General features: G+C 36.1%; 1 protein-coding gene across 1 annotated transcript in view; it reads right to left on the reverse strand.

Moving 5' to 3' along the window:
• The window catches only part of LOC107084992, a 164,557-nt gene that overhangs the window by 49,085 nt on the left and 94,954 nt on the right, over positions 1-20,518 (reverse strand). Inside the window, exon 4 of the mRNA XM_015375086.1 lies at positions 13,683-13,723. Within this exon, the coding sequence (XP_015230572.1) occupies positions 13,683-13,723 (41 nt within the window). The remainder of the gene's footprint in view (positions 1-13,682; positions 13,724-20,518) is intronic.

Below are 20,518 nucleotides of genomic sequence, written 5' to 3' on the forward strand. Positions count from 1 at the left end.
GAAAAAGTGCACATGTGAAGCAGGTGGGTTTGGTGGCAACTGGCTGGCGCTTGGCTCCATGAGAGTCTCAGGCCTGGATCGACCCCATGCAGCTGTCCCTGATAACATCACATACACCATGATGACGAAATCTTCTTGGAAGCCCTCGCAGGATGTCCTGGTAAAGTACTCTCCCAGCAAAGCTGGATTCACTTTAACTTTCCTGATGTTGATCACAATTCAAGATATTGGTTATTTAAAATGTGATTTTTCCTAATAGAATAGCAACAGGAGGGAAAAGCATCAAGTTCCATTTGATCTTTTGAGTCAAAAGCAATATATTCCAACAGTCAAAATTGTGTGATACAAAACTGTGACTGAATAGTTTTCAGGCATTTGTTCTTATTTGAAAAAGTTCAAATGTTTACATTTCCTTTTAATTTAAACCATTTTATTTTTAGCATCATGCTTTGCTGGACTTTATGTCAAGTTGATTCAACTTGATTAGCTTGTTTGGGGCCAGCTCTGCTTAGGTCTGACATAATTTGCAGCTTTTTAAAATATTTTCTTTCTACACTAGCATTTTTCCACCCGACTCCGACCTTCTAAAGAATGGCAGCTCCAAACCATAATGCTTCAACCAGTGTTCTCTGTTGGTATTAGTGTTTTCAGAATCATTTGCATGGTTTTCTGCCAGTGCAATTTTGCATGCAATTTTGTCTTTGACTTTTGCAGGCAATTGGATGCATTGGGTTTTATTAAGAAGCTGATTTATTGCTTGCTGAATAAAAAACACTTCTCACAATTTTCAGGCATCTATTTATAGAGGAATTTGTGAGGCAATGTAATCTTTTAGTGATGGTCTTTTTTTTAAAAAACACCACTTAAATACATTGAAGCTGGTAGTTGTGATGTGACAACATTAACAAAAAAAAATAAATAAACAACTATGCAACACACTGTAGCTGTTAAGCAAATTGTTTGCCAGCATTTGAAAGCTTATTCAAGAGAAAAATTGTACTTTACAACAGTCTTAATCGAATAAATAACACCTACTATTTAAATAAAATGTTTCTTAATGAATAAATCAGAGTTGCTATTGTAGGCCAGGCTAATGTATAGTTCCTAACAAATTATTATATTTTTTTCTTTTCTTTGGAAAAGAAAAAGTTAAATCATTAATTATTTAAAAGTATAACTGCATTCTGCATAATTTTTTGCTATTTTTTTTCTGATAAATAATGTTTCTTAAATGTAAAGTCCAATGTAGTGAATGTTCTTATCCATGAATTAATTTTATTTGCCTACTTATGCTGGTTTTACATAATAGGTTGTGTAAAACAATTTAAATGGTAAATGGCCAGAACCTTTTCCAAGTCAAGGACTCCAAAGTGTTAGGATTCCAGTCTGTGTGGCTTGTCTTGTAATTGTCTTCCTTCCTCCACCAGCCGGCGCCTGGTTTCACACCTGCGGAAGGTTTCCTCATTAATGAAGTGCTCTTAGGCTGCTGACTGCCACTACCTCGACACCAGAGTGTTTGCCAGTTTTGGGTACTCTAGCCAATGAGTTTTGCTAAGTCAAACTGAGTTTTGTCAACCTGAGTTTTAACCTCGCTGTTTTGTCTTTGCCTCTCGGCAGGAAGTCATCCACCAACTGGATGTTTCGGACCTTCTCTCCCCTGGAAGAATCTTCTGAGAATCAAGCTGAGCTGAGGATTCAAGTTTGTGGTTCTGGTCAACATTTTCCCCAAGGATCGTTTGGGGCTTCTCTCTGAGCAGGGAATCCATCTCCACAACAACCCGTTCAAGTACCGCAGGAAATCTAAGTGGAAGTCAGTTTCTCCGTTCTCCAACGAACAACCGCATTCTGGGTAAACCCTGTCCGCCCTCCATCGAAAAAAGACAAACACTGGAACATCCCACAACGACTGGAGTCAATAAGAGACAACCATTTTCTGGAAACGTGAGTCTGCAACCTTTTTCACCTCTTCAAGTTCAAGAATCAAATTTCCCACTGAGCCTGAACTAACTGCAGTGTCTTCCCCTTTACTTTCCAGTTCTGGTTGAACAGTGTTCAGAGCTACACTGGACTCATCACATCCGTTTCAATAAACCTGTTAAACTTTTCCTTGGTCTCTCTGTGTTGGTTTACTGCATGTGGGTCAGAGCACTTGATAAAATCATGACACAAAGTGCTTAAAAACTACATTAAGTCATTCAGCCATTGATGGATGCAAGCTACATTATAACCACGGACGCTTTGGGACACACTGACACAAATAAGGCAGTCCTACAGAGGCCATGTTGAGCCTAAGGACACAAAGACCGAAACGGATGGAGTTGGGGTTTGAACCAGCGACCCTCCAGTTGAAGAGATTGTCATTTAGTCCCATCATCAATAGATACTCATTTTTAACATTTACATTTGCAAAAATTTGAAAACCGGGTTTTCTGCCAATTGAGAACTCTGTTCTACTTCATGGTAGTTGCTCAAATAAAATTCTAATAAAAGTGTGTGCTGTGGTTATAATGTGGACGCCTTAGAAAAAAATAAACCCATGGATACGTTTGTAACACAATTCATATAACTAAAACACAGCAATGTTTTAGTTTGATGTGAGAAATCAAATATGGTTTAAGAGTTGAAAATGTAACTATAAAAAATCCTTTGGGGATTTAGTGTATATGTTCCGATAGATTTTGGGAAAGTAATCTGGTTTTCAGGACAAACAAAGTGAGATATTTTCTATAAAGGATCACATTCCAGCTGTATACAACATTCTGATTAGTCTAAAAGGGCCTTTAACCACTTGTCTCAGTTCAAATGACTAGGGAACAGGGAATGTTATAAATAGTGAACATGACAGGCAATAATCCAGCCATGTTTTAGCGGTTATGGCCAGGGGCTGCCTATCTGAAACAACTATTTCGTAAAGAATGCATAACAAAAGGGGAGCTTCACTTCATGTCTCCTATTACACCCATCAATATAACAGAGACACACACTGAAGAAACCAACATACCAGCAACACAAACAAATATTAGCTGAGTTTACCTCATGGACATACCGCTTAATGTGTTTCATTAGGTCTACAAAAAAGCTTTCAGTGCTCCAATCATAAAAGGAGGCAGCCAAGCTATGAACATTGCTAATTAAAACCGGCTCAAAGAAAACTTTGTTTTCCACTCGCCATCTCTATCCAAACCCCTGTCTGCCTGTATGTCTCCTTTCAAGACAGGGGTTGCCTTTATTTCCATGGGACTCGTTCCACAGCAGTAAAACATACTGATATTTCTAAACACTAACAAGAAATTAACTTCGTTTTTATAAACTCACATTATCCAAATTGCCAAAAAAGTAATCTGTTGGTAGCTGTAAAGAGTTCTTGATGAGAAGCAGTAACACAGCAGGCATTCTGTAACATCTGATGCACCTTTTTTTCTTCTCACTTTGGTGCACCTATCATTATAGAATAGTCCAAAATAAAGCACTAAAATCCCAACAAACATAATATAAGGCATGTAAAAACAGAAAAATATTGTTTATATAATATCAACATACTGTTCCCTGCGAACATAGTTATGACCTTTGTAGTTTCACTCAATTTTTATGTTATAAACATCAACTTAAAAGCATTTAATTAAGATTTTATGAAACAGTACAACCTAAATAGTCCATCATTGTGAAATGGATGGAAAAAGATACCCCCTCCCCTACATCCCTGTATGTCCTGAAAAGAATCCTCCAGTGAGCATGATGATGCCCCCACCATCGAGTGGGGTGGCATTGTGGTTTCTGCTTTCTCCCGAACTTTCTCCCGGACCTGTCTGCTGTGTCCCTTAATTTTCATGATGCCGTTTGTTCTAATGTTCTCTACTATGGCAAGCTTTTTTAACAAAAATTCGGTTTCGTCTGACCATCCATAATTAGGTTCCAGATATCTTAAAATACATTTTGACTAGACAAAACCACATTTTGACTATCCGGAATGGTAATTTAAGATATCTGTATTTACATTCTGAATAGAAAGAATAATAATTCAAGATATCTTAAATTACATTTTTCCTTTTGAAAATTCCTTTCAAGATATATCAAATTACGACACCGGATTTGTCATTTAAAGCATCACACAATGATTTAACTTTTCCTCCTTTGGATTAAACTAACAGTAAGGAATTTTTTAGGAATGATCCTCCTGGAAGCCCATTAAAAAGATCATTACACATTTTTGACTACCGGTAGTCAGAATGTCAAATTAAGATATCTTTAATGGAAAAGCTGAATAATTCAAGATATCTTTAATTTATTTAGAGCTATCTTAAAAGGAATTTTCGAAAAGTCTAAATAACAATTAAAGATATCTTTAAATTAGTTTTTTCTAGTCATTATTTGCTTTAAGATATCTATTATTGAGTTTTCACTAGTCAAAACTGCATATCTCCTAATCTAAAATACATTTAAGATATGAATTATGGTGGCATTTGAGATATTTTAATTAGAATTATGACTAGTCAAAACTAAAATCGAGATATCTTGAAATTACTTTCTGACTAGTCGTAATTTAATCGTAGATATCTGAAATGTGTATTTCATTTAGTCATTCTGGATATCTTAAATTGTCGTCTCCATACAAGTTAATGGCAAATCTGACGTCATTTCGACTAGTCAGAATGTAATTAGAGATATCCCGAATAGGTATTTTGACAAGTCAAAATATGATTAGAGATATCTTTAATCGCTAAAACGTCTAGTCATAAAACAATTTCAGATATCTTGATTGTAAAGGCGGTACAAGAGAATTTATGTTAAAACGGCTTGCCATACTCTATCCCCTGAGGCCTTATGAGAAGGTTTGATTTTTACTATTTAAGTTACGGACAAATTTAATTTGTTTGATAATTCTGAAACAATGGATTGGACTGGATTTTATTTAAGTTTATCGGACAAAAGGGGTTAAAAGTTCGAATTTTCATTGGATATTCTTTGTTCAGATTTTACTTTTACTCAACAATTCGGTCCATCAAATACGATGCATCCTAATAAACTAGGATGCAGCGTGAGAGAATATGAAATATTTCAGAGTCTGATGCGTTTGGCAAGCTGCTGACGATCTGAAGGAGGCAGGAAGCTTTTTTTTCCTAAAAATAAACCTTAACAAAACCAGGATAAGTATCAATAGCTAATTATCTCACTAAAATGTTACTTCACCAACGGAAGGAACTCTGTTATCCTCCCACACATGTTTTCATATGCTGCCCATCCACCCACTTTGTTAAACAGATATATTTTTCCATCTCGCTTTTAACTTTGTCTCTGAGTCACACTCGTCATTTTATCTTCTCTATTTTCTTCTCCTATCATCATTTTACTCTACCTTTCGGCGAAGTCGGAGCATATGAAATTTGTCAGGCAGACAGAAATATGGGACGCATTTGAGGGAGTTTTTCAATGTCTGCTGGCTCCCTGCAGTGCTGGGTTTGATACCATTCCCTCCGTGTCCTCTTCGGTGTTTGATGTGTTGCATAAGGTTGACTTAACTCAGCAAGATACACGGATGATTGATCTGCAGTCAAATTAAACTTGAATAGAGTTGGAAGCTTATAGAAGCCTGCAAATTATTAGAGCCTGTTGCTGGAGAACCACACCGCTGAGAGGAGGCACAAAAGCAGAGAGTAACTTTTGGCTAACTTTTGCTTCTCTAAAATGAGCTAATTATAGATGTTGTTTGAAAACAAAACCTAGGCAGACGGCCTGCTACCTTCAGATATGCATAACTCATAGCCACAGTATAAAAGCATAAAAAATAACATCTAAGACTATGGAAACAGAATGAAAATAACATCTGTTTGACTTGGTTTTATAACTTAATCTTAATACAATTTTAAGCAAACATAGAAAAGAAAAACAAGCTGTATTTTGTATACTACTAAGTAACAATAAATTGTCTAAGAAACCATTGCAATAAAAGATAATATGGTTGTTTAGAGATTTATCTTTAACTAATATAATGCTAATGATATAATAATGCACAAACACTTTCTCAAAGACTATCAAACTAATTCTTTTTAAAGAACATTAACACAGCAATTGGAAGATAGTTTCAATATACAAAACTATTAAACAAAACATCTGAAAACAATAAGATGAAAGTTCGGTCTCTGTAAATAAAAACTGCACACAAATAAAAAACAAACAACTCCCAAAACAACAAAATTGCTATACACAAGCATAAAAACATCACAACTTAAATGATAAATAAACTGGGTTGTGCGGTCTTTAAACAATTTTGTCATTAAAACAAAACATTTTCTTCCAGGCTGGGAAAACTGCATCAGATGTTTTAGGTCCAGATGCATGTTTATTGCAATGCCGTGAAGTGAAGAAAACCTGTCATCCTTTCTCTTTAGAGGAAAGAGTGGGACAAAAGGAGCATGGAATACGAACAAGCATGTAAATGGAAACTATCAAGCTAATACAAATGTATCATGCACTTTCTTTTTATGGGATCAATCGATTTATAGAAATTATAGGGTTTATTTACCTGGATAAATACGTTTCACACTTCAAAATATGAAATATTGCAAAAAAAAGGTGCTTGAATGAAAATCTGTGTAAATCTACACATAGAAATGTTTTTTTATGGTTAAATTCAAATAATCTAGTTTGCAACATTCGGTCCAAATTTGGCACAATTACCGTATGTAATCTTTTACATACAAATAGGGTCATAGTTTCACAGTGCTTATGACTCTAGATCTGGAATTTTACACAGTTGTTGTCCACAACACAAAAAACTAGTGTAGTGAGTGAATGAGGTCAACTATGAATTATACAAAAGATATAACATAACAAAAAAATGCATCTTTTTTATTTAAGAAAAAAAAAAGTGTTTTTTGGACATGTTCGCAATCACACAGCTCTGGTAGTGTAAACCTACATAGTCTGTACACATATATCCATACATTAGAATCTCTTAGTTTACAAATGAGGTACATCACAAGCATGGGGCATTTATAATTTTATTTTACTGGTCAGTGACATTTTGGGTAAGCAATACATTTGTCCAAAAGCTATAAAAAGGTGGGTGTAAAGAGATTAATAAGATAGGCCTAAATACTACAGAATAATAAAAAAAAAATGGCTTCAACAGCTGAAATAATAATAATAGTAATAATAATAATGATATACCTTTTTATACTGTAAAGACGTATCCCCTAAGCTCCTCTATTTAAAATGGAAACAAATGTAAATATCAGATAAAGGTCACCTCATTAAACACTAAATAGTTTTCAGATGATGGTTAATAATGCACTACTTTCACTGAGTGACTGCGTCACAAAATCTAGTAGAATGGAAATCTAAATTTTTGGCATTTTTTTTTTCCTACTTGCTTTGATTCAGTTTTATTTTCCTATATTTTAATCACGAAAAGCGCTTTGTATTGTCTTTGTACTGAATTGTGCTATACAAATAAATTTGCCTTGCCTTGCCTTGCCTGACATATGAAAGCAAAATATTTGTAGGAAACATCTATTTATTTGAGACACAGTAAAGAGTATCAATAATATAGATAAATAGTTAAAGTTATCAATTGTCAGGGTGAAAAAAACTCCAAAAGCAGATAAAGATTTAGACATGGCAGGTGAAATTATCAAATTTTATGGGAATAAAGTGTTTATTTATCTATTTGCCAATTTGGTGAGAAGCTTGCACCAAAAGTCAGATTTAATAAAAGGTTAGATATCATTGAAAAGTTAACTCTTTTTCTAACCCTTGTTTTCTGCCCCTTTTATTACCTTCCTATCTCACACACCATGCTCTTTAAGAAAAAAAATGGATGTCTCTGCCTGCTGAGCTCTTTGGCCCTTCAGTCTGTGCCTGGGAACCTTTGAAACAACCCAACATCACTGCGGCCAAACCACATCAAAAATTACAAATGTTCACACACATAGTTAGTTCTTCTGCTGACATAAGTATACCCTCCTTATGTAATGAACCAACAAAGGATAAACAGTAAAGCTCTGGGAAAAGAAAAACTCACCCTTTATTGTTGTAAACACGTTTCGTTGTAACTATAACCTGTACAAAAAGATCCTGACTGTAAGCCAACAGGATTCTGCTCTATCCTGCTGTGATACCTCCCTGTCCTCCCAGTATTACCACTATTGTAAATTCTCCTCAATACATGTTTACAGTCAGATCGTAAAACCTGGAAAACACGAGATAAAAGGAAACACTTTTGGGAAAAAAGTGTTACTAATCTCACACAGTGGATATTGTAAGAAATCCCGATTATCTCATTTCTAGATTAGCCTCTAAATCAGGGGTGGGCAATTCCAGTTCCTGAGGGCCGGTATCCTGCAACTTTTAGATCTATTCTTGGTCCAACACACCTGAATCAAAGGGCAGACTTGCCTCCTCAGTATGCAGTCAGCTCCTTCAGTCCTCTCAATAATCTAATTACTTGATTCAGGTGTGTTGAACCAGAGTCACATCTAAAAGTTGCAGGATACTGGCCCTCAGGAACTGGAATTGCCCACTGCTGCTCTAAATGCATCTCTGTTTAGGTGTGAAGGCACCTCCATCTTAAATAAATAGCTTCAATTGCTAACAAGTTGTTGAATCAAGTTAATCCCATCTAATTTATTCAGATTATAAAATGCCAAGTCGAATAAATTAAGTTGAGCACATTTAATTAAATTACTTGCAACCATTTGAAACAATTGAAGTTGGAGGTGCATTCTCTTTTTAGAGTGTGTATCTTTGCACTTTGTCTACTTAGATGCTGAGTTTTTGTTCAGCTTGTTTCTAATTAATGTTGAAAACCTAGAAAAAAATAATACAAAAGAAAAGCAGTTTAATAAAATCAGCAATTTAGAGCCAAAATATATCATTGCGGTGGACTACAGTCAAATATTGTCTTGGCAATGATCTAAATAAAATAGAAGAAAATCAGTGATGTCATCAACATTGAAGCATGGATTAATTGTGGGAGGCCTTTTAGTTTGTGTGTCACTAGTAACCACAGCAACAAGTGGCTACTGCTAGGAGGGAAAAATGATTCAGTCATGAAACATGACGGTAATATAAAACTGTTCTGAGTAACAGAGTCTTTACAGAAAGAGAAGTTTAATGGCGAAACTGGGACTTTCACATTAGCTGCAACTACAAAAAGAAAAGCAACATAGTCCGAAAATGTATCTGTTGAAAATAAATGTAGGATGACCACAAAAATGAGTTTTAAGAGATTTACAAACAGCTGTGGTTCTAGAATTTCATTACTTAAATTAATCTGATTCCTTTTTTCTGAATTTTAAGTCTAAATTGAAGACTTAACCACAGAGATTGTCTGATATTGTTCCAGTTGTTCCAACTAATTTAACTAAAATGTCACTTTGGGATTTTTGTCCAGTTGCAGACACACAATGAGTGAATGAATCTAAGGTGAATGAAATGGTCTCACTTGTAAGGGTTTAACGCACAGAAACATGGTTGCAAACTTTTTTTTTTTTTTTTTGAGGACATTGTAACTTTTTCTCAATTTAAGTTAAAGATATAGATGTATGGTTGAAAAGGAAATTCAAAACAATGACCATTTGTCATTTCTTTGGCTTAAACACTAAAAACAATGGGGTTCTGTTGTTGCCAATTATCATTACTAAAACCTTACAGGAGAAAAAAAAAATAGAAAGAGCAGTTTCTGATTTATATGATGAACCATTTTCTTCCCAAAGACAGTAGAAAGCCTGCACTGCCGACTCCATTAGAGGACTGTGATACCCTAAACCAGGGGTCTTCAACATTTTCCTGGCCAAGGACCCCCAAACTGATGGCAAGATGGAGCAGGAACCCCTAATTATATATATACTGTATGAAATAGTATTATATCAAACTGGTCCTATAGTCCCTCTATTACATATGGTGTCATGTAACGAAAGTCATTTCTTCTGGGATTATTAAAGTTTTTCTGATTCTGATTCCTCATTGATGGGACAGGATGTTGTGAATGAAACGGTGCCCAGCTTGAAAGAGCTCCTGTGTGTCGCTGAGTTTGTGCAGCAGTGATGTCGAAAGTACACACATTTGTTACTTAAGTAGAAGTACTGATACTGCAGTTTAAAAGCATTCTGTTAAAAGTATAAACTTGACCTCTTAACTCAAGTAAAAGTGAAAAAGTATGTGCTCCAAAAACTACTTAAAGTATAAAAGTATAAAGTAACCTTTCAAAAAATCAGCCAGATGCCACTATATTACTATTTAGAAAAATTCTTTAAGATAGGGCCAAGGATGAGGGAGGTCTTATTGGTCTCCATCTCCCAATACGCTCTTGCCCGTGCCCGACCTTTCAGACATTTCAACATCTTTTTCTGAATCTAACATTGTAGCATGGCATAGACCAGCGGTCACCAACCTTTTTACAGCTGAGGGCTAATTCAGGGGCACTGAGTCACAGGAAGGGCTACCAATACTGACCTATGAATGGCAAGGGTCAATGTTCACCTAAACTTCATATATTATATACATATCATTATCGTTTCTTTAAATTTATAATTTTCTTTTAGACATTTTCATTTTTGAAATCTCTATAAATGCTTAAATGCCATATATGATTAAATGATGAAATGTTCTATAACCCAATTAAAAAAAGAAGAGCAACATACTGTAATACAGTGAAATTTCAAACGTATCTCACTGTTGAGTTGTTCTATTTTCAGAAGACTCTAAGGGCACCCCTTGTGGTCCTTGAGGGCCCCTTGGTGCCCGCGGGCACCATGTTGGTGATCCCTGGCATAGACAATTCATGTGTGCAATTTGAAGAACACCTGCTTGCTTCTGATGATTTCTTTTGGCGTCAGCACAAGTTTGACGAATAGCTAACCAATGCGTGCTCATGACTCATCCAATTACACTAGTTTTCACTAGATGTGGATGGAGCCAATGATCTGCATTGGATGGCGCACATGACGTGAAATAAATATTTATAAACATAAAACCAAAGCCAAGTTTAAGGAATAGAAAGTACAGATACTTGTGTGAAAATGTAATGAGTATAAGTCAGAGATAGGAGGAGAAATGAGTAATGGAGTAAAGTATAGATACCTAAAGTGTAGTTAAGTACAGTAACGAAGTATTTGTACTTCGTTACTTGACAACTCTGGTGTGCATTGATGACTGAAAGACATCTCTGCCTCCATTTATCTGTTTACTACAGTGTGCTGAGTTCAGGCGTATTTAAAGACATTTCAATTAGTGGAAAAAAATTGCAGGGGGGAATATAAAAAAAGTCTAATCTACAAAACTTTTGTAACCCCCATGCAGTACCACTGTGGACCCCCTAGGGGTTGCGGACCCCCTGTTGAAGACCTCTGACCTAAACTGTTTTGTATCCATATCTCTAAGCTTTATGAAACTCCATTAGCCAAATGCATGGTTCCAAAGACTCTATTTATGTTTTAAAAGTGTTTTAAGATTTCTAATCAGCTGTCATAGACAATGGAAAGCAGATTATGCTCTATTTATATTTCACATTTTGAGCAAATACGTAATTCTCTGTCAGACCGTTGCCATGACCATATCTGCCCTCCGTATTGATGTCATACGAAGAAGTAAATAATGTGCCAGCATTGCTGTTCTGCACATCTGATGCTTTGACATATATAACAGGATTTCCAGCCAAGCCACAGATTTGTTTTGACATGTTGAAAAATCCCATGCCATAATTGTGAGTTATCCCTTCTGCCAATGCTTAACAGTAACAGTAAGTAAACACATGTGAATATGTGCCCACATATTACTTACTATATTTACTGCCGTGTTTATGTCCACTCACTCACATGATTGTGGCGTTTTAAATCAGTATGTAGTAGAGTGTCATTTATTCCCAGGCACAGTCCTGTTACTTGTCATACTCCTTAACATAGATGCTTGTCTCCTGGCAACAGATGACTCTGACTCCGGCACACTTAGCGCCGAATGTGCCAGCGGATGATGCCCACATGACAAAAAACATATTTAAAAGAAAACAAATGAACGTCTATGTTGCTTCTTCATACTGAACAACATATTAACAAACCATGCACACTGGACATACACCAAAACCCAGATATATCAGCTGGGACTTTCTGTTTGAGAACATTTTTTTACTCAATACATCAACTCTGTACATAGATTGAGTTTGATGGCAACCAGCCTTTTATGTGAGCTCTAAATTAAATATAACAAACACAGAAACCGAAACATGCATTACCTATGTGCCCTTAAAAGGCTTAAACTTTTTCACCTATAGCTTTTCTGGCTACATTTTACAAAAGAAGAAAATCCAAATAAAGGCTGAATTAGGCATTTTATGAAAGTAGACTGTGACTCAAAAACTATTTCAATATTTCATAAAAATCAATGTGTACATTAAAAAAGAATTATGAAAAACTGAGTGTAACATTTAATTTGAATATTTTAATTTTGCAGCAATTACAAATCTGAATTCAAGTTTCTGAGAACCTATTAATAAGTCAACAACAAAAAGGGATTATTTTAAAAAAAGGAAATGTTCCAGATTGACCTAGATTGAGGGTTCTATGAGAGCTCTCTATTCAAACACATTTATGGAGAGTTGATTAGACAGAAAAAGTGTGACAGACAAGGGGTCACAGGCAGCCTAGTTAGACTGGTGAAGCAATGTCATTTCAAGAATTTGGTGGAGATTCAGAAGATATAGACTGGCGCTGAAGTTAGAGCTTTAAATCTACCACATAGACATAACAGGACATGGGCTACAAATGTTGCATTGGTTTTTTATTAGGTCACTCCTGAACCATGCACAAAATCTGAAGCGTCGCTGGGACCTCTTTTAGGAAATAATCATGCTTTTTAACAGGTCATAATTTCAGGAATCATTTTTAATCTCTTAAAATAAACATACTTTTCAGGAAAAATGAACGTATTATACTAGATTCTTAAAATTAAACTGAAGGGAAATATTCTTTGAGGAAATTTAGTTCATTAGCTCAATTAATTTTACATTGAAAATATATGTAAAGGTTCATTTTTGATAAATTATTACCTTTTATCAAGTTTTATTACCAGTTCTGGCATTTCCTTATTTTTTTATATGGTTTGTATAGTTATAGTTCACACTCTAAAGAGAAGAACATTGTTACACTAGAACACCTGAGAGGTATTATTGTTGTAGAGTGGATTATGCTACAGCCTTATAATCCCAGTTTGTGTTTCAAACAAACAAACACAGAAATCTGACAAGAGTTGTGCACAAAGGAATAAGGTCAAAGTTTTAAAAGAGGAGCTTAAAGGCACAGTGCAGAATGAAAGCACTGAGCTCAATACCTACACTGATTTTTAACAGTGCAATTCTTTAAATAAGAGCATACATATCACAGATTACATTTATAAATTTGTAAATCTAGTAAACCAGGAAGTGTAAAATGCTTGTTAATACAGAGCATATGTCATTTGATTTTCTTTTAATGAAGAAACAAATTATTGACTGTAGAATTGTTGCAAAGTAGGATCTAAGTATGCGTTGCAGAAAATAATATTATTTGATTGCTAGATAAAGTTGCCTACTAACACAAGAACAGTTAGTACCTCTGTGAAACAAAACTCTGAAAGATAAATGCAAATTCATTTATAATGGATTTTTTGCATCAGTGGAGTGATGGACAGGAAGGTTAACATAGGAGACTTACTTTTTCTGCTGGTTCTCCTTTCGGTCTGCAGAGCCCAGACTCTGGAAAGAAAGTGAAGAGGAGAATTCTTTAAAATCAGCATTTAATGCATTCCAGTTTCCATATTTTGGAACTTACAGAAAACTCTAAAAAAAAAAAACCAAAAAAAAACATCAGATTATTTAGAGGTTTCAAGGTTTCCCAGTTTAGGGGGTTAACATGACTACATGGTTACTAGCTGATGGAAAAATGACAACAGTCAGGTTGTAAACTGAAGTTTTAAAAGGGTGTCTTAAGAGAGAGAGAGAGAGAGAGAGAGGAAACGTGAGTGAGGGATATTTTTAAAATTCATTTCCCTGATGGTAAAGTCCTCTGATATCAGAAAGTATCAGTATATATCTTATTGTTCCTGCAGGCACTTCTCAACAGGGGATATTCAAATACCTCCCACCAAAGGAGCCAACCTTTGAGCACCAACCAAAAATATAACCATACACAAAAGTGCAAGTACACAAATAGAAATGCTCCTGCTGTCCAGGTCTTCTTGAGAGGCTCAGCATTGAATTATGCAGACATAACCTCAACTCTGCTAACATAACCTAAAAAACATGCATGCGTTACTGAGAAATTACCTTAGAGTGGAGACAATTTGGAGGAAAACTATGTTGTTTGGCATTCTTTTTATTTGTAATAAACATGTATCTATGCTGCCCCTTAATATGGTGCACCAATAACTGCATCTTGGGACTCAGCATGAAAACTGAAGCCTGCAGTGAGAAGAAAAAACTATTCTGTCAATCATTTGCAACATAATAGACCAATTCTACCAGTAAGACTGAGTGCTTCTGAAATGGCTCTTGAGCTGGCACATTTCTCAATTCAAGTAAAACTATTTCATTATCTAAAGATCACAACACTTAAGTACCTGGCAAAGGCATTCATAACCCTAATGTTTTTATTCTATTTTTTATTTTTTTTAGCTTTCATGGGATAGATAACCATAATGCGAAATATGTGGTATACTCAGTCTCTGCTATTCTAATGCCGCCAAAAATTAAATGTGATGTAGTGCTTTGAAAAAGAAAAAATCTTTTAAGACACACTTTTAGGACCCCCTGCTGAGGTGGAAGAATCTGTTGACAGGACAACCACCACTCATGCACCCCTACAGATTTGCCACTGTTAAAAGAAATGGGAAGTCAGAAGTCCCATTTGTCGTTTTGTACAAACCATCTGGGAGACACATATAGATGATAATTGCATCAAATCAGACCAAAAATACAATTGTTTTGGTACATGCAATATGCTTAGTGTCGAGGAAAACAAGGGAAAAAAAGCTGGTCTGAATTTGAAATGCACAATTCCCAGTATAAAACACACTGGTGGCAGGATTTCTAAAAAGAGATGGAGCTAAATGCAGAGAAGCCATGGAAGAAAATCCACTCAGAAGTTGCAAAAGTTGATAAAGACATTATCCTAAAAGTTTTGCAGGTACAAAACAGTCCAATAAATAATCTAGTTTTAGTAGGTAAAATGTATTTTTAAGGCTAAAGTGTTAAAACCTTGATTGGTAAAAACTTCAAAAATTCAAAAGGCAAAGAATAATTTTCCAAAGAAATATTTTGAAAACCTTGCTGATCTAATCTGACCTTATCTAATCTAATCTATTCTAATATAGTACAATATAATATAATGTTCTTATCATATAATATATTACAATTGTATTATTTGGTAAAAACTTTGAGGACCTCTCAAATAGCCAAGTTGCTTTTTTCCAACTCTTTCTTTAGCACCTTAAACTAGACATTAGAGGTAACTGGTAGCACTTCTATATGAGTCATATGCTGGCATTTTGAACAGAAAGATGTTTCTCTGACGTTTTAGGCGTACCTTTTATGCAAGCATGGAGTTGACATTTTAACAGCACCTGACTTCTAAGCACCTATACAGCCCCTTCATATGGTTTCAGGCTCCCGGTGGGGGAGGATATGGTAACCTTTTACCCCACCAGGTCTGTCCCCCCAGGTATTACCACTCTCCCTCAGAGGGAGGATGGCAGGTGGGTCGGCTTTATTTGACAGATAGGTCTGCAGGAGATGAAGGAGTACCATTCTAGGATTCTCTATTAGACTAAACGAATTAGTAGGATTCAAATATTGAGAATCATTTAGGGGTTATACTCTTGACAATATTAGAACTTAGAACAATTTTTAATGCTTCCTGAAAGAGTGCTGTAAACAAAATTCCTTTTATGCTTTTTGTTCTTTTTGTGGAATGGTACATTTATGTACATGATGACCTATTGAGTATAATATGAAGCACCTTTATATTGTTTATTTGGGTATTAAATCATTTCTGAGGATAAAGTTCTAAGTACTTAATATGGACTTAAACATAGATTGTTCTTTTTAAACTTGGAACATTGGCAAAACTAAAGCACCTAATGCTGTGTAAGGAGAGAAAGAAATGGAGATATACATTAAAAGATTTAGTTTTAAATTATTTGGCTGTCATTTGACACAGTGAATTACTAGAAGTCTGGAAATCTTTGAAATCAAACAGGTTACTAGATCAGGTACCCCTGTCTGTAGCATTCGATAACAAGGATGGTTTTGACTCTCAAAACCTGTGTAGCATTTGTAAAAAAAAAAAAGTTTTATTTTCATGGGAAGAAATGCTTTCCTTGCCCAATTTGGGCCACTTCATGCTTTCCAGCTGCCTTTGTGATCTTAAACATCATCAGTAACCAAAGTGATTCAAGAATTATGTAAGTTATAGTGTACTTGTCTGCAATATCACACTGCATAAGTGTATTGTAAAGATAATAGGTCTGATCATCAAAAAAGTTTATTCTTTCCATCATCTTAAAAAAAACAAACATACATTTTGCATGCATGCAAGTTGGAGTCTGTTCATTTCAAAGGCTAACTGCACCTTGAGGACAGTTATTTTTTCCGTCCTACTGTTCCAATCCCAAATGAGATAAATAAATAAAATAATGAAGAAAAAGAACTTGGAAACGAGCGTCTGCAAAAAGCTTCCTACATGAGGTGGCTGGGCTATAGCTTTAAGCATTTCGCTGAAGTATTTCAGCATCAAAAAGGGTCTGCTGAGGTGCTTTAGGAATTTCATCAGTTTGATCAATAGGAGCTGTCCTTGTGATGTTTCTGGAAATATCTTACTGAGAGGTGAACCAAGGGCAAACCGAAAACTTAGGATCAAAACTTGCTTTAGAATCCAAAAAGCTAGCAAAGAACTCAATCACTATAAACCATCATGTTTCACCCTTAAATAAATTCTACCTGCAGAAGACCAAGGTGTGTCTGCAGAAGGCAACAGTTTCTGAACACAACATCTTAATGTTTCTATCTATAAATATGTTAGCCGGCTTGTTAAGAATACACATCTGTCACTTATTTAGTCATTTAGAGCCAATTGGTGACTGAAAACTGGAAGTTTTGCAGTAGATGTAACTTCATATTCAATTAGGGGGAAATTCAAAATTCAGAGGCAATGAATCTTTTAGGCTGGCCCCCAGTAAAGACATTAGATTACAGTTTTATCCTCTCCATCATGCCGTCGCGCTTCTTAGTCAGTGTGTCTATGGAGGCAGGTGTTTGAGCAAATGCCTTCACAGTATGCTCTAATGGGAACTTGGCACTCCTTTACTGCTATGAAATCACACTGATTGGTAATCTATAAGCAGTTCTCCTAGCTAATGATTCCAGAAGCATTAATCCTCCTTAGCATGCAGATCTACAATACAGAACAAACGGAAATGCATACAGTTAACAACGTACAAGACTCCAAGCATAAAAACATACAGAAAAACAAGCATACAACAATCATATTTTCCGGAGGCATTCACCTTGGATCCGTTGATTCCAGCAGACATAACTGTCAAATCTAACGCCACTCCACTCTCCCTGCCCTTCTTCCCTAAAGTCCTCAGCGTACCGTTTCAGTCACAACTCTAAACTGCGGCTCACCTGTTCAACTTCAACTATAAAGCTCTGCTTCCCAGCCCTGTTTTTTCTGCTTTCTATCCAAAGCTGCTGGTTATACGAAGGTTTGCGAAAGCTTGCTCCAATGGTGGCTGCAACCACCACTGACTTGTTGTACTTTAATTGTGGTTGCTAGGAGATAAGCTTCTCCAATTCAGCACACAGAGTGGAGGGGAAGAAAGGGGAGCGAAGGTGGGGGGGGAGAAAGCGAGAGAATAGGTGGCGGGGGTGAGGAGGAAATGCTCATTATGGACACAGAAACCAAGAAAGAATGATATGGAAAAGGAAGAAACTGAGCTTCACAGAAGAGAAGAAGCTGTGCGAATGATAGAAAAGGAGGGAAAATGGAGAATAAACCTCAATTAGAAGTTACTATTGCTTCATTCCTAGTGAAGCCACCATCTACAGCAGCAAAACTCAGCGGGCATTTCTAACAATTCAGACACTGGTTTGAGTTCGCTTCAAAGCAGCTTTTCAATAGTCCTTTGCTTTAAGTCTGTCCCTTGACATTGTGTTTTTACCTTTAAATAATATTTTGAACTACTTTATTTTTTTTTTTTTTTTGTTTTGTCCAATAAACCTTGTTATAAACCATAAAAAATTCAGGTATAAAAAGCCTCCCAAACTAATAGAATGAAGCACAAAATCTCACACAACAGAGAGACAGTTCAATATTTAATTCCAGTGCACTTTTCACCAGTACCAGGTTAAAAAAATGACACATCTTAATAATTTTTTTATTAAATTGAATACTTTTAAAAAAGTCAAAACACGCAGCTTGTAAGATATTACCTGGCATTCAGTCCAAACAATTTAACACTTAAAAATCAAGCTTCTCCAGAAATTTTTGCTGTTTTCGTGTTTCTTGAAAATATTACTTTCAGAGAAGCACAAGAAAAATTTGTTGGTAAAAATTTGATTTAACCCAACAATTAATCAACCAGTCGAAAGCTCATAACCTAATCTTTTTGTAATAAGTTAATGTAATAAGTAAAGTTATACTAAACCCTGTCAACAGTATTTTTCTTTGATGAAGATGTTACCAGCAGAAATTTTTTTAGAAACGTGAAATTTTGAAAATAAAGGCAGAGGAAGTACAGATATATGTATGAAGCCATTTAAACAGAAACTATGGTTCTTTCAGGCTGCTAGGGAACGAGAGAGAGCAAGACTTACAGCAGACACCAGGAAGGCTGATCGGAGTTAATTAGGGCTGCTTTATTTTTCCAGCTGAGCTGGAAACCATGTTATATCACATGGCGAAGTAGAAAATATTGACTTCCTAGAGAATACACATGAAGACCGCTATTAACTGAAGCCAATGCTAGCCTTAAAAGCTAGCCCTCGAATACTAGCCTTAAAAGTCGCACTATTTACAGTATTTTTAATAGTGCTCTGAAGAAAATTTTCAGCGCTTCAAGATTCACCTCATGTGGCCCTTAAGTTGGTGCCATTTAATTTTATTGAATTTGTGTGTCAACATCAAGTGATTGATTATAAAGATGATGGAATATGACTTAAAGCGCCTGAAGACAAACATTTCTGTAGCAGCGTGAAATAGTCATACAGCCCACGCTGCTCGTTACACCATGAACTGCTTTGCCATAGAAAGTTGACCTTTAACGGGACATTTTGGCCCATAATATCCTGGAGGCAAGCCCTTTTCACAAATGTGAGCATGAGACCCTGTAAGTAACTGCAACCCATAAATGGGCAAATCCCATTCTTACCATGTCACGGCTGTCAAATGTTCATTATTTATTTAGTCTGAATCATGCTTCTTTTTATATAAAGGGGGAAAAAAGAAAGTTATTAAAAAGATATGGAATGTGTTAGGTGAGGTCAACAGTTCTGCACTAGTTAAAATGACTATTTCTGCTCTTAGCGGCATATAGCACCCTAAATGTTTGTTAGCATGAATGATAACATCTCTGAAAATCCTTAGAAATTTGTTTTTTTCTGACCTGTTTTACTTAGTGATGGATGGATGACCTGTCAAATTTTTCAAGTGGTTCCCACTGAATGTTTGCTGGAGATGGGTTTCAACAAACCCTTACAGCCTCTTTAGAGGATACAGATGATGGGGAATTTTCCCATTAACTATAACCATGTCCCAGGTATGTGTGCAGAGGAAAAATAACCCCTACAGTGGAGGAGTTTACAGTGCATTATTTTTAACTCATATTGTCAACATCTGACCCAAAAAGGCTTGCAAAGAGTTGTCCTGTGCATAGCTTCTCCCAACTAAGCAGTGGCTCATTGATCACAAGTGGGATCCCAAGGATTTTCTATGCTCTCTATCCTCTATTAGGTGGATGCCCATGTATTGGGAAGTTTGCTGTTTTAATCTGTGAGATATTCAAAGAAAGCTATAAAGCCTGCTTTAAATACTCCTCACTGTCTGTTGAGTTCTTTGGTCTTTGTAATTCTATTAGTTCTTCAGCAAAAATCGCAGCTTTTTCACAGAAGATTTGAACCTTTCCAGGGTGCACCCTGCCTTTCGCTGACTGCTGTGGATATGCACCTGCCTCACTGCAACCCTGGTAGATGAAGGGGGAGAACATGGATGGATGAATGGACAGACGTATGTACGTACGGGCGGGTGGCCGCCCAGGAGGATGGCTGGATGAATGGATGGACAGATGGGCGGGCAGGGAGGCGGATGGATGGATGATGGGTGGATGGACAGAAAGACAGGTGGGTGGATGGATGGATGGATGAATGGATGGATAAACTGACAGACGGGTGGGCGGGGAGGCGGATGTATGGATGGATGGATGGATGGATGGATGGATGGATGGATGGATGGATGGATGGATGGATGGATGGATGGATGGATGGATGGATGGATGG

The sequence above is a fragment of the Cyprinodon variegatus genome, unplaced genomic scaffold (genome assembly GCF_000732505.1).
Source record: "Cyprinodon variegatus isolate N-32 unplaced genomic scaffold, C_variegatus-1.0 Scaffold113, whole genome shotgun sequence".
In the NCBI taxonomy this organism is placed as follows: domain Eukaryota; kingdom Metazoa; phylum Chordata; class Actinopteri; order Cyprinodontiformes; family Cyprinodontidae; genus Cyprinodon; species Cyprinodon variegatus.